The following is a 17,888-nucleotide window of genomic DNA, read 5'->3' as shown; positions in this document are numbered from 1 at the left end:
CCTCCACCAGCTCCCGCCGCCTCATCCCCTTCCCCCGCCCATCCCGCCGTGTGTCCGCGGAGGAGGCAGGGTCTGACCGTAGCTCCGGCACGTAGCGACCACCGCGCCCTTTCCCCCCTTTTGTTACGCTTGAATTCCCTTTTAGGGGGCTGGGAGGAGGGGATGGCGGGGCCGCGCCTCCCCTCAGTCCCTCCCGGGGACGCGGGTGCTGCGGGGCGTTTGTGGGAGGCGAGCGACGCCTCGCAGCGGGGTCCGGCCTGGCGGTCCCACAGACGCGCTCCGGCTGCCACCTGTGGGCTTCGGGCCGGCGGGGACACCAAAGGGACCGGGGAGTCGCGCCAAGGCGCGGGGTCTGTCCCCGAGCCCCGCAGCCGGAGCGGAGGAGGAGGGCGGGGATGTGATGGGCAGCCCCGGCGGGTAGAGGGTCGCGATGCCCCTCGGCAGCGCCGTGCGAGACGGGCCCGGACCCGGCGGTGCGGGGGCTCCCCTCCCTCGCTGAACTTCGCCCGTCCCTGAGGCGCGCCCGGCGAGGTGCGGGGCGGCTGGCGGGGATCCCCGCCCCGCTCCGCCGGCATCACATGGTGCTGGGGGAGGGAGGGGGGAGCCGCCCCCCAGCCCTCGCTTCTCCTACAGTTTCTTCCAGTCTCAGCGCTCAACTCCGGCGAGGCTGGAGCGCGGCGCGGGGCTGGGCAGGGCGGGCTCCGCCGCCGGCTCCCGGGGCGCCGCTCCGCAGCGGAGGCGGCAGGGAAGCGGCACAAGTGCGCGGCGCCTCCGCTGCATCTCTGCTTCTGATGCCCCTTCGCGACTGCACGCCAGCCCGGCGGCCGCGGCTCCGGGAGGATGCGGCTCTTCCTCCTCGCTGCAACTTTCTGGGGATTGTGCCTGGCGCCAGGTAAGGGGCTCCGCACCGCTCGCCCGGAGGCGCCCGCAGCCAGCCCGGCGCTGGGAGACTCCGTCCCCTCGTAGCCCCTCGACGGAGCTGCTACCGGCGCTAAAAGGACCAGGGCAGCGGAGCCCCCGTCCTGCCCGCTCCCCGCAGAGCTGCCCTGGTGTCCCCAGCGCTGGCTGCCCGCGGGGCGAGCCGCAGCAGCCGGTGCCTCTCCGCGGGCGGTGGGTCGGTGCCATCGGGGCGCTCCCAGCGGAGGGCGGGCACGGGCCGGGGGTCCCCGCCGCGGGACGAGGCGTGCGGGAGCTGCCGGCGGAACGCGGCTGGCGAGCCACGCGGAGCGCCTCGTTTGCATGATAAAGGCGGCTGGCGAAGGATGCTCCGCCGCTTTAATTGTGCATGGCAAAATAGTAATTAAATCATTTGTAATTAATTAGTAGCTAAGTAAACCCGTCGGCACAGATAAGAGCCGGAGTGTGTCTGTGAGCCGGGTTGCTCTCTGCGGGGCGCGGGCGGCGTTCAGCGCGCTGCGCCGAGGGGCAGCCGCGGGGCGGGCGATGGGCAGCGGCTGCGGGGCTGTGCCGGTGCCGGTGCCGGTGCCGGTGTCGGTGTCGGTGCCCGTCGCCTCCTGGCGGCGGCGTCTCCAGCGCCGGAGCGGCCGCCCCGCGGAAAGGAGCATCAGCAGAGCCCGCAACGCTCTGCCTCCGCTGAGCGGGTGGCACGCTGGTTTTACTTTATATTTGTCAGAGGGGTACTTCGGCTGAGCTGTTGAGTAGCTAAGAACAGCAAAATGCGAAGGGGGAAAGATAAGGAAGATTTCTGGCACGTGTTGGTTGTTTGTTTTTCTTCGGTCTTTGGTTTTTGTTTGTTTTGGTTTGGGTTTTTGTTGGTTTTTTTGTTTGTTTGTTTTTTGTTTTTTAATACAACTGCTATTATTAAGGCCAGGTTGGATAGGGCTTTGAGCAACACGGTCTGGCAGATGGTGTCGCTGCCCATGGCAGGGGCTTGGAATGAGATGATCTTTAAGGTCCTTCCCAACAGAAAGCATTCTATGATTTTGAACAAATCTCTGTCTGTTCCAGGTTTGGGTTTGCAAATACAGTGTTACCAGTGTGAGGAGTTCCAGCTAAATAATGACTGCTCTTCTCCAGAGTTCATCGTGAATTGTACAGTGAATGTTCAAGATATGTGTCAGAAAGAAGTAATGGAAAAAAGTTTTGGTAAGAATTTAATAATGATTCATCTGTTTACTTGGTTTAGGTAGCATTTGTTGCTCGTGGCTCCACCCATTCATGGTGTTCAGCTACAGATGAATCTTGTGTCCCTACCTGAAGGGACCAGATTCAATGTCTTGTACTTCTGAGTGGCTTTGCAACTTGATGAAGTTAAACATTTTCCTTTAAAACTGATGTAGAAACTGAAGGATGCAAGCCAAATGTTGATAAAGCTGGTTAATACACAGCCTTATGGGTCTCTGATATAGTTTCCCAGCACTGGGAAATTAATAACAACAAGTTAGTTTAATCTCATTACAGTTAATTACATGGGCTTTTTCCCCAAGAGATAGAAGAGCATTAAATTAGTAATTCCCTCCTTTCTTTTATTTACTCAGGCAATTTATATACTCTGAAGGTTCATCTTAAGGGAAGTGTAGGGATCTTTGCTTTAATCCATTAAAGAAACCACCAAGCAAAAGGGAGAAAGGGATTTAAAAAAAAAAAAAAAAAAAAAAAAAAAAAGGAGTTTAGGAGGAAGAGAAGAGCACATATAGATTTATTTGCCATACCAGTTTTCTAAGAATTTTTTTCCCTTACTGTAATTAATATTAAAGTTAACGTATTGGGACATCAGTGTGTCCAAGAGGAAATGAGCTGTGATTCTGCATCTTGCCTCTATTGTCTTCTGAGCTGTGCTATAAATGGCTGGGTTTTATTCAGCATCATGGAAGGGATTTGAGATTTAGAGAGAGCTTTCAGGTCTTACACTACTGTGTTGCTCTGTAGCTTTCTACGTGAGTAGAAGACGAGAACTTTATTAGGGACTCTGGGGCAGTGTGGGATGGCAGGAAGGGTGTTGGTGGGAGTTGGAGCTCGTGGAGCCTCCTGCTCTGACTGCTGTGAGGGTGGAACAGACAAGGAGCAGTCACTCACTGGGGAGTCCCAGCCTGGACGTGCCCCCTGTGCCAAGCCTGGGGAGCAGAGGGCAGCTTGGGGCTTCAGAACCCTCATTCAAGGGGAAGCTGCTCTCTGGGACTGCCCACCTCGCAGCTTTGGAGTGGAGTTCTGTGAGTTACGCTGTTAATGTCGATCAAGCTGTAGTCTGTAGTCTGCCCTTTCCCAGCAAGTCCTCCAGGAGCAGCAGGATGCCTCTCCACCCAGCAGATGTGTGCACTCATCCGTCCTGAACAGCAACAATGGTTCTTGGGTTAACAAATTCCTCTTCCCAGTGCTTGTCAGTCAGCTGGCCGCACCTGTGCCAGTAACTTCAGGTCGCTGTCTAATCAGTCCTGGATAAATAATAACAACTGCTGTGACATCAAAAGTAGCTGAGCTGCTGGCACTCTTTCATCCTGGGTAACATCATCCACAGTGACCACTGCTGTGAAATACTTAGAGCCTCTGCCGTGTAGGGAAAAAAAGCTGGTTTTAAGCTGTTTAAAGGAAGATTAGTCACTCTTAAGTTATTTTTTAGTGGACTATTTTATTTCAAATTTACTTGAAAAGGGTGGTGGGGATGTAAGGTAGCTACAGCTTGCAAGGTACTTTTAAAATCTTGAGTATCTCTAAACGTCAGCTTGAAGGCTTTGCTATCTCCACACTACAGCTTCTGTACTACTTTCACGAGGTTGGAAAGGATGCTGTGGTGATTTGGAGGGCTCTAGATGTAGTAGTAGACACAGAAAAAAAAGTCAGATTCGAACCCTTTTCATTGATGTATAATTTGCCATTACTCCTGTGAAGAAATGGTTTGCAATACAGTAAATAAGCAGCTCTTAAACTTCCTGTTGGGTTTTTTTTCTGTGCAGTTTTATGTTTTCTCTGAGCAGATCCTTGGATTTTTCCTTTAGGAGGTTACTAGCATGCTGTGAATAGCAGGTGCCACTGTTCTATTTCATTTACTTCTATAAATGCAGTTCTTATTAATTTTAAGTCCAGAGACTGTAAATTTCAGCCGGTTAATAAATTAAATTTTTTAACCTATTTCGAACTGAATAAAATTTACATTGCAAGCTTTGTTTCTCTGTTACCCTCAGTCAATTTTAGAGTGGGTTGGTTGTAAAACAGAGATGATTCAGTTCATCATTTTTTATTGTTTTTTTTCCTAATTGATATTTAAATGTGTGCAATATAAATGCCTTACTCTCCCAAGTTTTATTTAATAATTCATTCTACTTCCACCAGTATATTTCATAACCTGATTCTTTTGGTTGTTGCTTATTACTGAAAGCTGAAATGTTTCAAGTATTGATTTTAATTTATAATAGACTTGAGTTTGAGCTTTTAACCCAGAATATGAAATACGCGAATTTGCATTTATTTGACAGCACAATCTCGTAATTAGAGTTTTTTCCTCTTGACTAAATACAGTCAAAGGAGTGCAATTTCTGTAGATTAACCCATTTTTGTCATTAATAAAACATAGCTGTATCAGTGAGCAAAGTGCTGCAAGTTCTCTCAAACCTTATTTAGGAGTTAAAGGCAGTGTTTGAGATAAAGCTCACAGTGTGAGTAGGTACCCACCCTCCTGATGGGGCCACCCTTCCTCTGCAGGAGGCATTCATTTGTGTGTTCTGCTGTCACAGGGGTCACTGGCTCACATTCTGTGTTCTGCCTACAGTGCAGTGGCCAGCATGTGGCCAGTGACTCTTTTCCATGGTATTTGCTGGTGTCCATGGAGTTGTGCCATGGCAGCTTTGTGGCTCAGCTTCATTTCTGGGTTAAACTCCTAGTAGTAGGAGCAACACGGTGGCAAATTGCAACTCTGTGCTGTTCTTTCCATTTACATTGTAAAAAGTTCTTTATGCCTGATCGTAGTTAAACAAACCACTCCTCCTCAGTGTCTCTAAAATTAGTGCTTTAGATGTCAGTGACTTCTCTCAGAACATTATCTCAGCTTCTGGAGAAACAGCTTCAGGTGAGAAATAGCAGCAGCTCAGGCATGGTCCTAACCCAGAGCTTAAAAAGCAGCTCTTCCTGTGGCAGCCTTTGATGTGAACAGCTAAGAAAGCAGGTGTTAGTAACTTTTATTTTGAATTAGATCATCAGGCATCTGATCTCAGCTGTTTGTTGTATCAGGTAGACATTTGTTCCTTTGGTCAACTTAAAGTGAATTGAGCAGTAAATGCCAAAATATATTCTCTCACCTAAGACTGAGCTGTATTTAAGAATTTTGCCAGAAAAAGTTTTATGCTTGTTAGCATTCTGCTCCAGTGGAAGATACAGGACAAGACAGTCTTTTCCCTGTGATAAAGAATTTTACAAACTAATTTGTTAATTAAATCTCAAAAAAAAAAAAAAAAAAAAAGAAGACTTCCTTAAGTGGGAGGAGTGATGAGAATGGAAAGTGGTACTCAAGACAGTACCAAGACATTTTTCACCCCACAGAGATTAATATAAAGGATAAGTTTCTAGTGCATTCTTCAAAAGGATAAGCAGGTGTTTGAAAATTATGTAAATTGAATGTTTGACAAAGGATCAAAGTTCTTACAATAATTCTACTTGCAGATACCTTGTGGAAATACCTGTGGCAGATTCCCTGCTCCCACTTCCCTCTCTCTTTCCAGTCTATGGACTTCTAAAAATGAAGGAGCACTGACATTTCTAATTTAAAATATATGTAGGAACAAAAAAATCCCACAGTACATTGGGAAGAAATGAAACATCTTGGTGATGTATAGATGAATTTATAATGTGTATATGCTTTTGTATATATTCTATGGTATGGAAAACACACTGGTAATGGTAGTCTTGCCTTTTACTGAGGGGAAGAGCTATCTGAGCATAAAGGCTGATCTAAAACCTACTCAAGGCAAAATGAAACTTGCAATGTGGATACATCAGAGAGGGATAAAGCAGGAAGGATGAGACAGCCCAGAGAGGTAGCCAGTCTAAATTTCTTGGAACTCTCTGCAAGTAAACCTGCCCATGTGCATGTTTTGAACAATACACTGTCTGTTCTAAGGCAGTTGTGAACATACTTTTACTAACTTTCACAAGGAAAAGAAAATGATCCATGGTAGCAATGCCAATACTTTACAATATCAAGAATTTTTCCTTTTGCAAGCAAATTGGGAAACAATCCAGTTATTCTATTAATCTGCAATAAGAAACTTTGCTTATTTGTTTGGGGTACAATGGCCCTTTTAATGTATTCAATTAGTATATAACTCTGCAGTGTAGTTAAAGCAGTTGCTGTGATTGTGTGTTTAAAAGCCGTGCATGGGAACACCATGAGCAAGATCATCCTCTCAGTGTTGAATTATAACTTTATCTATTTCTTTAAACTCTTTCCAGTGCTGGTTTTCCAGTCATTTGTTTTATCAGTGGCTATGTTGTACGATGAGTTGGGCTGTGGTAGATTCTTTACCTGTGCTTATTACTTGGTTTTGCCATGATTGAGTTGCTTCATGTGTGCCTGTCAAGGATTACAGAACCATGTACTTTTTTTCTGTGTTCATGTATAGAATCCATTAGTACTAATACTAATTGCATATTTATATCAAGGGAAAATTATGCTCTGGTGTACTTTTACTGAGAAAGTTATTAAGACAGCAAACAAAGTTTAATGTTGCCAGAATTACTGCAGGCATTAATGCTTTATAGGAAGTTGCTGCATCCTCAGTATCCATTTAGAAACAGTAAGAAACATCCACTACATTGGTGGCGGATTTTTTTTTTATTATTATTTTCTTCTACACTTCTTGGTCAAAGCATATCAACATAAATTAACATAATTTGTTGGGGTTTTGTTCGGTTTTTGTTTTGTTTTGATTTTTTTAATCAAAGCAAAGCACAATATAATAAATCTTCATTGACAATTCTAAAAAATAAATAAAGACTTTAAAGTTTTTCATGGGACAGTTGGTACCTGTAACATCACATACTGTGCTACCAGGTCCCCAATGAAATGAAGACATATTATCAATATTGGGAACACAGTTCACTTTTGGTATTGAATAAAAGACTTACAATGGATGCTGTTAATTTTCACTGTATGCTGAAAACTTGGAACTGTGAATACATTACCATTCAGAAACACTTTTTCTCAAATGTCAAAGCCATTTCCTTACTTGTAAATTTTTTCCAATCTTTGGGTTTCTCAGAAAATTTCCAGCCACTTATGGAATGAACTGACCTAAGTGTGTCAGCTAAGGAGAAATTATGACAGTGTGCAGCAGTTGCTGTTCTGACTGCCTTTCAATAAAGAAAAGCAGCAGTGGAGTTAACAGTTCAAGCAGTTTATGACTTGAAAGTCATGACAAAATCCAAGTGCAGAAGATGAAGGCTGCATTATTTTAAGGAAGATGGGGTATCTGGTCCAGCGAATTTCATTTTTCACAGGACATGGACAATAGCTTTTTATGTTATTTTATTTCTCAGGCCTGTATGAAAGATATACAAATGAATTTTGTGATGATACAGTGCCCACAGCCTGATGTCTCTTAAACCTCCCTTAAGAGTTTCCTCCTGCATTTCACACACAAATGAGTTTGTGTTTCCAAACCTTCTTGAGGCCTGTCCCTGTCGCTCGTTTTAGCTCCCAGTGACCTTATCAAGGCATTGGCAAGCAAGCTAGCTTTAATTAATCCAAACTGTTTTCATTTCCATTTTTCCTTTGTAGTCTGGATGGGTTTTTTTGGCAAAATTGACGAAACTGGTTTTTGCCAACTTACCAATAAGTCTTTGAAACTGGAAAAAGTCATATAAAACCCTGGAAAATCCTGCTCTTAAGCTGAACAGGCTGTGAAACTCTGAGCATGAAAATAGCTAAAGATATGAAAGAAGTGAATTTCCAAAGTTCTGACAAGTGCCAATATCTGAGCCATTCCACTGAAATTGGTAAGGACATTAATTTGGGTGCAGCAAGACTATTCATGTGTAAAATTATTTATGTGACTTTTTGCAAGGATGTAACATTTGAACATTTGAAAAGACATAAGGGCTGTGGCTCCCCTTCATCTCAACACGTAAGGATTGTCAAGAAAAATGCTCATACAGGATTCTGAAAATTGAGTCCAAGTTCACCTCTCTCTCTCTCCAAGATCAAGTATATTTAGGTCTTGGTAGCAAAGGACATTTAGATCTTGATACGTTTGTATCAGGTAAGAGGAGAGGATGGAAGGCTGTGAGCCTGCTTTGTTGGGAATATTGTATGTTTTAGTGCTTGACTGTACATCCACATTAGTGAGCAGAGAAACAAAAAAGAACAGCAGGAAACAAAAGAATTATCGGATATGCAGGTGAAAGCTGAGCTTTGACCTCTCATTTGTAGCCTCCTGTGGCTTTAAAAAATATTTGATAACACCACCACTAGCAATTGTACTTAATTTTCTCATCCTGTGCATTTTTTAGCATTTTAATGCTATGCTTCAGCTTTGCTAGCAGTGACAAACACTATTTTGTGATGGTTTTTGTTGTTAACAACACCGTTTTGAGTCATATTTCCAGCACCAAAATTAGAAGGCACAACTTACAAAAGATATCAGGGTAATCTAAACCCTTGTCCTCTGTCAGTTGACAATTGTCCAGTTTTCTCCTGAGCTGATTTAATTTCTGCAAGGTGTCATGTCAAGGTCAGAAGGAGAGTGAGGAAACCAGACTTCCATTGTCAAAAGCTTCCTGTTAGTTTCTGAAAAAATGTGCAACTTTTTAAAAGTGCCAAAAGTATGGAGGATTTGTGATGATATTAAGTTTTCATAGAAAATTGTGGTGCAAATTTGCTAAATGAACCTGGTAGGATTTGGTGGGGGGGGGGGGTGTTTTATTTTCCTTTGAGGGTTTATTTTTAATAGAATTTTGTATTCTGTAAGAGCCTAATGGCATGAATATGCTTTTATCTTGTCTACAGAATGCATCAAAGAGAGGACCAGGATGAAATAGCTGCAGTCCTAAAACACAAGATTAAAAATCAGGAGGTGTGTGCATAGCTTTGCAATAGATTTTAAGTCACATACTTTTAGTGCCTTGGGGTTTTTTTATCTGGAAAACACCAATCATGGTAGTTCACAGAGTTTAAGTAGCTGCTTACAAGGTGATTAGAAAATTTCATGATAAAATTTCTGGCAAGGTACAAATTATTTAAACCACTTGTCTCCTCAACCTTCTCTCTGGAGTCCACAAGGATAAGGAGAGTTAGTGAGAAGTGAAACACACAGGACATGGTTGGATATGATTATATTTTACATTTGCTTAACTTGTTTGGGATTTGGGGTTTTTGTTTTTTGGGGGTTTTTTTGTAACTGCATTTACAGCCATAGCTGAAAGGCTGTGTGTTGAGGAAGCTTAATTTATATTTTAAACCAATAAAACATAATCTGACTACAACAAAAATTGTTTGGGGAAGCCCAACTTCAGAAGAATGCTTGACTGCTTTTCAATATTCAGTCACCTTCTAAGATATTTAGGACCTTATTAGATAAAATGTTTATAATCACTTTCTCTAGAAAACAGCAAACCACAATAGGACCTCTGGAGTGTGATGTATGTGAACAGGTACCAGCTGGGGAACAAATCATTATCATAGCAAAAGGCTGGGCATAAAACCTAATATGAAAATTAAAAAACATAATTTACAAACCTATTTGTATATAGTATGAACACAATTTTGAGCATTACTGATGCAGTAAAATGCAGAAATAGTCACATTTATATTTTCTGCTCCCTAGAAAGTGGTGTTTACATGTTTACGTGTTATTCTTGCACTAGTATAAATTTTCATTTTATTTTTTGGCAGACATTAGGAAAGAGCTGGGTGCTGAATTTTACTTGAGTGCAGGGTAAACTATTGACAGTTTAGGGCAAAAAATAAAGAACAAAATATATTAATGAAATCACAAAGCAAGCATGGCCAGGCAGAGCAGACATCAACTCTATGCACAATGAGAGGGAAAACTTACAGGTTCACCAAGACCAGAAAACTGAAAGTTTTGGTGAAATGAGACAGTTGGAACTATGCAGGATATTAAAAGACAGGAGTACTGGTATATAAGCACAGTTCTCAACTTCTCTTTATGAGCAGCAACATTAAGAGAACACCCAAAACAAATCCTGTACTAATCATGAAAGCATGCTAATGCAAGAGCTATGACAAGTTTGGGGGGCTTCTCCTGAGTTCTGTGTGCTACACTATGAATGGTCCATTGCTGGCCAATTTTCCACCTTTTGCTTAGAAGAGATGGGCAAGATTTAAACACCCAATCTAAAGGAGGTTCTGTCAAAACTGTAAATGTACACCTCAAACTTGCCTTGATCTGCCTGCTGGCTTTCTCAGTTACTTACTTTAGGATACAAACTTTTCTGCAGCTATCTCTTTGCCTCCACCACCTGATCTAGTCTTGAGAAGGTTCAAGGATGCCTCACTGCTGGTCCCTAGTTGGACATAAACGTCTTTCTAAGCTCCAGAAGATTTATGTGGCAGGTTTACAGAGAGCAAGTGCAGGGGATTTTGCTAAAGCACTGTTTGTCGAATGAGCTGCACAAGACTGACGTCACATGTGCCTGTGAAATTGGTTATGTACAAAATCGTGTAGAAAAAGCTTTCTTTAGAAAAGTGGAGTGTCAGTCACAGTCCACAAGGTCAGAGAACATCTGGCTTGGAAAACTTAGTGTTGGGGAAAGTGGTGGTGTCCACTAGACGGAGTCAAACCTAGAGAGGAGAGTTTTGTGGCCATGAGGTCCTGCGGTGAAGGACAGGGCTGTGATTTCCTGCTGAGCTGTGCCATTGCAGACAGCAGTTTCAGAGTAGCTGGGTCATAGGAGTGGGAAGGTAACTCTTTTTGGAAATTAGGTCACTGATCTCAGAGGTGAAATCCTGGTTGCCTATTTTGGCTCCAGAGACCCTGTGTGCATTTTCCTGAAGGACACTCATGAGAGTACAGGTGCAAACTGAAGTTGCACACTGCTTTGGTGGTGGTTGGCTCTTAAAAGTTGGAGAGTCATGCTTACGCAGCATCTTTTTTGTCTGTACCTCCTAGAACAGAAGAAGCAGAGGTGTCTAATAATATACTTTTCAATCAGTAAGAGAAAAACCTTGGATCTTCTGGTGCCTTCTGCATAAAGGCAGTGTAGGGTGTAGGTGTGATGTCACCTTTCTTTGGTTGTCCTAGTAACAAGTTAAGCTGTTATTCAAGAGAAATGCACTGGGCTGTGCAGACAGGGTAGAGGGAAGAGCACTCACTTTTGAATTTGAATAAATTGTTGCTTGAATTGTTTGTTACAATCAAGACAGAATGCACCTGCGTGTGGCCAAAACAGTGCCAGAGTGCAGATGCACAGGACTAGACTGGATCTAGCTGAGAAAATAAATATTGCAAGCAGGAACTATAGAAAAGCCTTAAGATTTACACTCATTCCTTCATTGCAAAGAACAAGGCAGAAATAGTAGTTGACACTGTCTTGTGGGGCACAGAGAGGTGTAACAATGGGCAAGTTGCTTAGTCTAGAAATAAATTTTCAACGCCAAATTTAAGCCCAAATCTGCCTTAAAAAAAAGCCCTGAAAACAATCATAGCTGCAGTAAGTATATGTGACAGGAGAGGATGTGGGATATTAGCATGTTGTCTCTTCTTGAAAGTACTTGAACTGCGTCCCACAAACCTTGAAGCCAAAAGGAAGGAAAATCTGTTGGTCAGTAGCAGGTGCTTCGTGGTACCATACATCTTTATGGTACCTAAACTGGTGTTTGGGGACTGCTGAATTTGTGAGAAAGGACAAATTACTCTGTTCTCATCCATCAAGTAATTGGGCAATAAATATGCTAACTGAGTAGTAGTAAATATGCTAATTGATCACTAGTGTCACTTGTTGGGGGTGGGTATCTGGGAATGATCCCATCCCAGTAAAAGCAGAGTATAAAAATGTGAAGTCTCCGTGCCTAGCCAGCGACTCAGAACAATCTGAGGTAGAAGAAAAGCTTCCAGAAATGTTTGCAGTTATTTTTCTGGGTGATATGTTAATGAATGCATCAAGCTGATTGCTCAGGCAAGAATACCCAGTAATTAGCAGTTATGTCTGTGGTATGAGTCTTATGAGGCAGATAACCACTTTGAAGAACCGTCTGCAGTTCAGGCTGCTGGTGGCAAATGATTCAGGGAGAGCTTGGGAATCGTTTTGGAACTGGCTCAGCAATGCTGCAGAGGAGGAGTTTGAGGAGAGATCTCTGAGTGTAACCCAGAGAGGAGGCTGCTGTCCTGGCTGAACTCAGAGGGTGAGCTGAAGTTACTGGGCTCCATTATCCTGCTTGTTGGAGCGAGGAGATGGTGTCCCTGCCATTAGATCATGGAAGTCAGTTGTATTGACTGTATTTCCTACCAGAATTATGATAGGAAGAAGGGTTAAGAGTAAGTGGAGTGACGGCACAAGTGTTTTAAAAATGTCACTCCTGCAGTGCTAATATTCCCTCTTTTTCCACCAACTTCTGTGCCGGTTTGCACCGTGTCTTCCTGTCAAGACACTGCAGAACCAGAGAGAGAGCACAGCCTTTCTATGCTGATCAAGCTTGGTTCATATCTGGTGCTTTGTAAAAAGCACTTAGTGGGATAGCAGCTGGTTTGTGAGATCAAGAGAATCTATCTGTACTTAGAGAAAAAAACCTTGGATGGGAAGGATATGTTATTAGCAAAGGAGCTATTGAAAACCTGATGGAAATGCTGAGTTTTTTATGAAAAACTCTTTCTAGATTACTAGAAATGGGAGTGGGAATAAATCATTTGGGCGTGGAATTTCCTATCGTAAGGCATTTACAGAAAAGCCACTGGAGAAGTGTTAGAAGGGGATTTTGCTACTAGTCAGATTATTCTCTCTATTTAGGTGTGAACATGGTACATCTGTTCTTGAAAATTTCAGACTGTACAGGAATACTGTGTTTTGTCTTCAAAAGGAGCTCAGGGTTGTTCTATGGAATTGATCCTGGAGAACAGAGCTGTTGTAAACACGTGGACTTAAGCTGCAGGACTTTGATTTTTTGCAGGAGAGGTTTCCTAGAGCTGCTTGGTGAAAACCATACCTCAGCAGGCATCATCTAATTGTTCACAGCACTGAACAATTCTAGCCTCCTAATCTATGGGAGAAGTGCAAAGTGTGATATTTCAGGGACCCAAACTAATAAATCACTGGTTCAAATTGTGAACAGGGCTTTGCAGGAAACCTGTGAAAAGGAAACGGCAGGAAGAGAGTGATCTATAAAATAATAAGAATAGGAAATCTGCCAGTGTCAAAAGCTTTTTAGAGGTTTGGCCTTTGAAGGGACAGTCAAATTCACTGCTGTTCATATGGCAGACTGAGGAGTAGTGGAGTTTGGTTGGTGTTCGTAGCTCAGGGAAATATCTGTGATGGGGAGATGTGGGATTAGGGAACAGAGAACAGTCACTGTGCCTGGTTTAATTGAATACAGGAGTCCTTTCCCAAGAGGGAAGGGGAAGGAAAAGAATTAATTGTAACTATGGGGAGGGTCATATCTGTCTCTGCTCTGGGAAGACTGCAGGAGTAACATGGACAAAGCACCAGGTCTTTTTGGGGAACAAGCCGAGATTTCAGTGTTGTAAAGCCGAGCAGTGGCAGCACCACTGAGGCTCCTTGACAGCGGTGGTTTGTCAGCAGAGACAGAACTCCCTTCTTTTTGCAAACTGTAGTAATAAAGATTGCATTGCTTGATCTGTGTGCCTTTGCTGTTACAGGGAGAACAGCCCACAGCTCCTCTTCCTTGAGAAAAGGCTCTACCTGCTGTGTTGATTGATTGAAGCTCACTAGAGACAGAGGAAGATTTAACACTCACTTGAGGGCTTTTTTTCATAAGTTTAACGAGATAGATAGCCTAAAAACATGTTTCAGAGTTCAGATTTGCAGAGGGAGAACACAAAACAAGGAAACCCCTGCATTGTTGGGATGGCAGCAGTGTTGTGACAATATAAAAGAATTGCTTTAATTAAAAGTCTCTGAAGACAGGAAATCCTTCTTTCTGAGCACAGACCAAATAAAGGGTGTTCTGCTGCTACTCGCAGCACTCAGAGGTGCAGTGACTGATGCCATTTTACAGAGGTTTTTCCTGGACCATGGAGGTGCTGTAGTGGTTATTATGTCCCTGGGAACTGAATAAGTATCTGCAGGTACTGTAAGTCCAGAAACTGTGGGTCATATTCCCACCTCACACCCTCCAAAAAAAGTCTCAATCACTGTGCATTTAAAAACATTCCAGGGCTGTGCCACAAGATGCAGAGGCACCATTCTCCAAGGGAATCCTGTTCCTTTGCTTTTCAGGAGGAAAAAAATAAAAGCATTTTGAAAATCCCATATTCAAAAAGAATAGTGATTTTTATCGTCCTTAGGAATATCCCTACCTCTTTTTGTAGCTACAAGCAAGCAAGCCTCCATTATCTATTTCTATTATGTGTATGTTTTTCTAAGACACAATTTCGACTGTATCACTTGCAGGAAAATTTTGGAGTAATGAGAGGGGAAACTGCCATAGCCATTTTCCTCTGTGACAGAAGAAAATACAACTGTGTATTTTAAAGCCTTTATAAACCATGTTCAAATAACATCTATGTGCATCAGAATGTACTTTTTTCTGTTAAAAACAATTTGATAAATTATAAATTAGCTTATTAATTAAAACTAACTTAAATTACATTCCAAAAGGGAAGACTTTCAATTCAAAAAAGACACGTCTATAGAAATGGAAATTTTTGTTATTGAGGGTATTAAACTTCAAAGACAAGCAAGAACTGAGATTACCTGGAAAAGTACTTCTAGTTCTTCTTTTAAAAAAGAATTTAAAAGGGGAGGGAGGAGGATGAAAGTTTTGCTGATAATCATCCTCTTTTTACTCTTGGTTACTTGTCTGTGTGTGGCAATGGAACAAGAAAAGGAAAAAAAACTCTCAAAAGACAAATTAAGAGCATAGAAAGCTGTAATTACTTAGACACCTTAACTCAGACATGTTCAGCAATAGAAACAAAACTAATTTTCTCACTAATTGCATTTCAGTTACAGCTATTCCTACAGTTCATTCTGAAAGATGAAGAATTCCAGTTATAAAATGCATCATTTGATATACGTTATGCAAATTAAGTCTGTAATATTTTTGGTTCCAACCAGAATCAAACTACAGAGAAACCCAAAGGAGAGCAACTGTGGTGCTCCTGCAGGGCAGGGCTGCCGGTCCTGTCACTGCTGAGGTGTCTGCCCTAAGCACCAGCAGCGCTTTGGGGGTGCAAACTGGGTTTGCAGCAGTTTTTGAGCATGAATCCTGCTGTAAAGTGTTCCCATCAAATGGAGTAACCCTTGTTCTGTGTCACAGGAATCATGTACCGCAAGTCCTGTGCCTCCTCGGCAGCGTGTCTGATCGCCTCTGCTGGCTACCAGTCCTTCTGCTCTCCTGGCAAGGTGAACTCTGTCTGCATCAGCTGCTGCAACACCCCGCTCTGCAATGGACCCCGGCCCAAGAAGAGGGGGAATTCTGCCGTGGTGCCGAGGGCACACGTAATAACCACTCTTCTGCTTCTTAAATTTGCTTTGTTGTTTTTGTACTGCTAATCTTCAAGCAAGTTGTTTTGGTTTTTTTCTGCCCTGACACAATTTTTCCTTCATCCTCCTTTCTTCAAAGATGCTGCAATTATTTTCTGTTTGTTTCCAAATCCCTGTCAACAGCGAGGAAAGTTCAGTGGTTGTGTGGAGAAGAGGGGCTGAAATTTTTGTCAGCTAATGAGTTCAGTTAGCAGATTGAGTTTCCAGTGTGCACTTAAAAATCCCAGCAGGATACAGAACTCCTGTTCCTTCTGCATAACTGGAAACAAATCCATCCGTGTTACTCCTTTTGTGATGCAGTCACTTTCCTCGATCATTTCAGTTTCCATGTTTTTAAGCTCATTGCTAAGCATTAACTTTGCCTTATGAAGTCATGCTTGATGTTCACAAAGGCCGTTCTGTGCGCCCGGACGGGGCTCTAAGCCAGGCTCCAGGGGCACCGCTTCCAGGCTGGGATCTGCTGGTGCAGGACCCGGCTCCTGTGGGCTGCAGCCAGGCGTGGGCTCCTTCTGGAAGGTGCTCAGGAAAACTTTGGTGTTGCCCTTGGTGGAAGAACCGCGCCTGGAGGACATGATGAGCAGCGGGCGCAGGGAGCGGGTGCTCCGTGCCCCGGAGCTCTGGTTGGCCCTGAGGAACCTCTCCCTGTTGGCATGCTGCAGGGTGAGGCGGCAGCACAGCACCTGCAGGAACACGCTGCGGAACTGCTGAGAGGAGATGTTGTACAGCAGCGGGTTCACCACCGAGCTGAGGTAGAAGAAGATGTCGGCGATGGGAAGGAGGGTGATGTAGGCTTTGAAGTAGGGGATGGTCCAGTCCTGCTTTGGTTTAGCAGCTGACATGATCCTTCTGACCTGGTTTGGCATCCAGCAAATCGCCAGAGTGGCAATGATCAGTCCTGCGGGCAGAGAGAGCAAGAAAGGTCTGCATACGTGGGGGAAGACACATAAAATGCTATCAGTTCTGCACTTCTTAGGAAATGGTACCAATTTTTCAGTGTTTTGCTTGACAGCTTTTTCTGCCAGTAGCATTTTTTGTTTGTTGTTTTTAATAACTGTTACAAGGTCACTGCGGCACATGCTCAGACAAAACACTGCATAGCGCTTGGATGGTGTTTCTTTGTACCTGTTGTCATTTATTAGTTTTCAAAGTGTTCTTTCTCTGATCATCTGTGTCTTTGGAAAGAATGCATTTTTATTTTGGGTTGTGCTCTTACATTTCTTCTGTCTTTCCCTTTACTTTGAAAAACAAACAAAATAAATAGAACCTTATAGCCATATTAGATCAGGCAATACCCAGAAGAGATCAGATTCTTGTTTGTACTTTACAAAAAAGAAAATGTATGCATAATAATATATTTCGTGTTATTTTTGGTAGATTTCCTCTTACAGAAGCTATTTTTAAGTAAAATGTGTATGGATCTTTTTATGGTAATTAAGAGATGTTGGGCTTTCTTAAAAATCAAATTCCAGTGGAATTAAATGATGAATGTAAATGAGAAAAAACCCAAGCCTAGTCATGAAAGTGTAAGCAGTTTCAGATTGTAAATTATGCTTTAAAATGTGGTATCTGACCATTTTGTATTTATATGTAAATATAAATACATGTTGCTGCATCACTAATGGCATTAAAAAGGGGTGGCTGAAGTGCTGGATGTCTGAAAATTCTGCCTGCGTGGAGCGTGTTCAGCAGGGCCCAGCAGTGATGCCATGGCCGGAGCAGCAGCCCTGCAGGAACATGTCAGTTCCTTCACCTGGCTGTTCCCAGGCAGGGGATGGAGCAGGAGCAAGGCACCTGGCTCCTCAGTGGCATCCTCTGCTGCTCCTGTGTGTCAGCACTGGAAATCCTGACACCTCGTGTGACATCTCAGGTACACAAAGTCACTCCTCCTGCTGCTCCCCCCCGCCAGGCACGCAATGCAGCCTCCAGCTTACTGTCCCCTCTGTGTTTCTCTCTTTGCAGGAGCCGTGCCTTACGCAAACGCTTGGAGGGAGCAGAAGTTGCAGGCTGGCTGCTTCCCTGCGGCTGGGAGTGCGCTGGCAGGGCAGCTCTCACTCTGTGTTACCTCGTTAACCTCATCCAATGCCTGACCTCTGCTCTCCACAGCAGCACAGAAGCTGTTTAATTCTTACCCCTCTAGGCTGAGCCAGATTGCCCCCACTGAACAGGTCACTGCAGCAATGCCGTTCTGAAATAGCGCACGTGGGTTTTTGAAGCCAGGAAAATGGTACTTCATTAGTGAATGTAGCAGGGAAGGGAGGCAG

The 17,888-nt window shown here is 43.5% G+C and overlaps 1 protein-coding gene across 1 annotated transcript; it reads left to right on the top strand.

Annotated features, from left to right (window-relative positions):
• The first annotated feature begins 687 nt into the window (after nt 1–687).
• LYPD1 (LY6/PLAUR domain containing 1) lies at nt 688–17,270 on the top strand. Its single transcript, XM_048309752.1, has 3 exons — nt 688–892; nt 1,969–2,106; nt 15,401–17,270. The coding sequence occupies exons 1-3, from the start codon at nt 841–843 to the stop codon at nt 15,634–15,636; spliced, it is 426 nt and encodes a 141-aa protein (XP_048165709.1). The 5' UTR covers nt 688–840; the 3' UTR covers nt 15,637–17,270.
• Nucleotides 17,271–17,888: the final 618 nt, after the last annotated feature.

This window comes from Corvus hawaiiensis, chromosome 7 (assembly GCF_020740725.1).
Source record: "Corvus hawaiiensis isolate bCorHaw1 chromosome 7, bCorHaw1.pri.cur, whole genome shotgun sequence".
Classification (NCBI taxonomy): Eukaryota; Metazoa; Chordata; class Aves; order Passeriformes; family Corvidae; genus Corvus; species Corvus hawaiiensis.
The sequence above is the reverse complement of the archived record's forward strand: the minus strand, read 5'-3'. Positions and strand labels throughout refer to the sequence as shown.

What these genes read in the sequence shown, in the direction of transcription:
- LYPD1 (XM_048309752.1), top strand. Translation starts at nt 841, where the DNA reads ATGCGGCTCTTCCTCCTCGCTGCAACTTTCTGGGGATTGTGCCTGGCG. An exon ending in GGGATTGTGCCTGGCGCCAG is followed by an intron (nt 893 to 1,968) that starts GTAAGGGGCTCC and finishes TGTCTGTTCCAG; the next exon opens with GTTTGGGTTTGCAAATACAG. An exon ending in AGTAATGGAAAAAAGTTTTG is followed by an intron (nt 2,107 to 15,400) that starts GTAAGAATTTAA and finishes TCTGTGTCACAG; the next exon opens with GAATCATGTACCGCAAGTCC.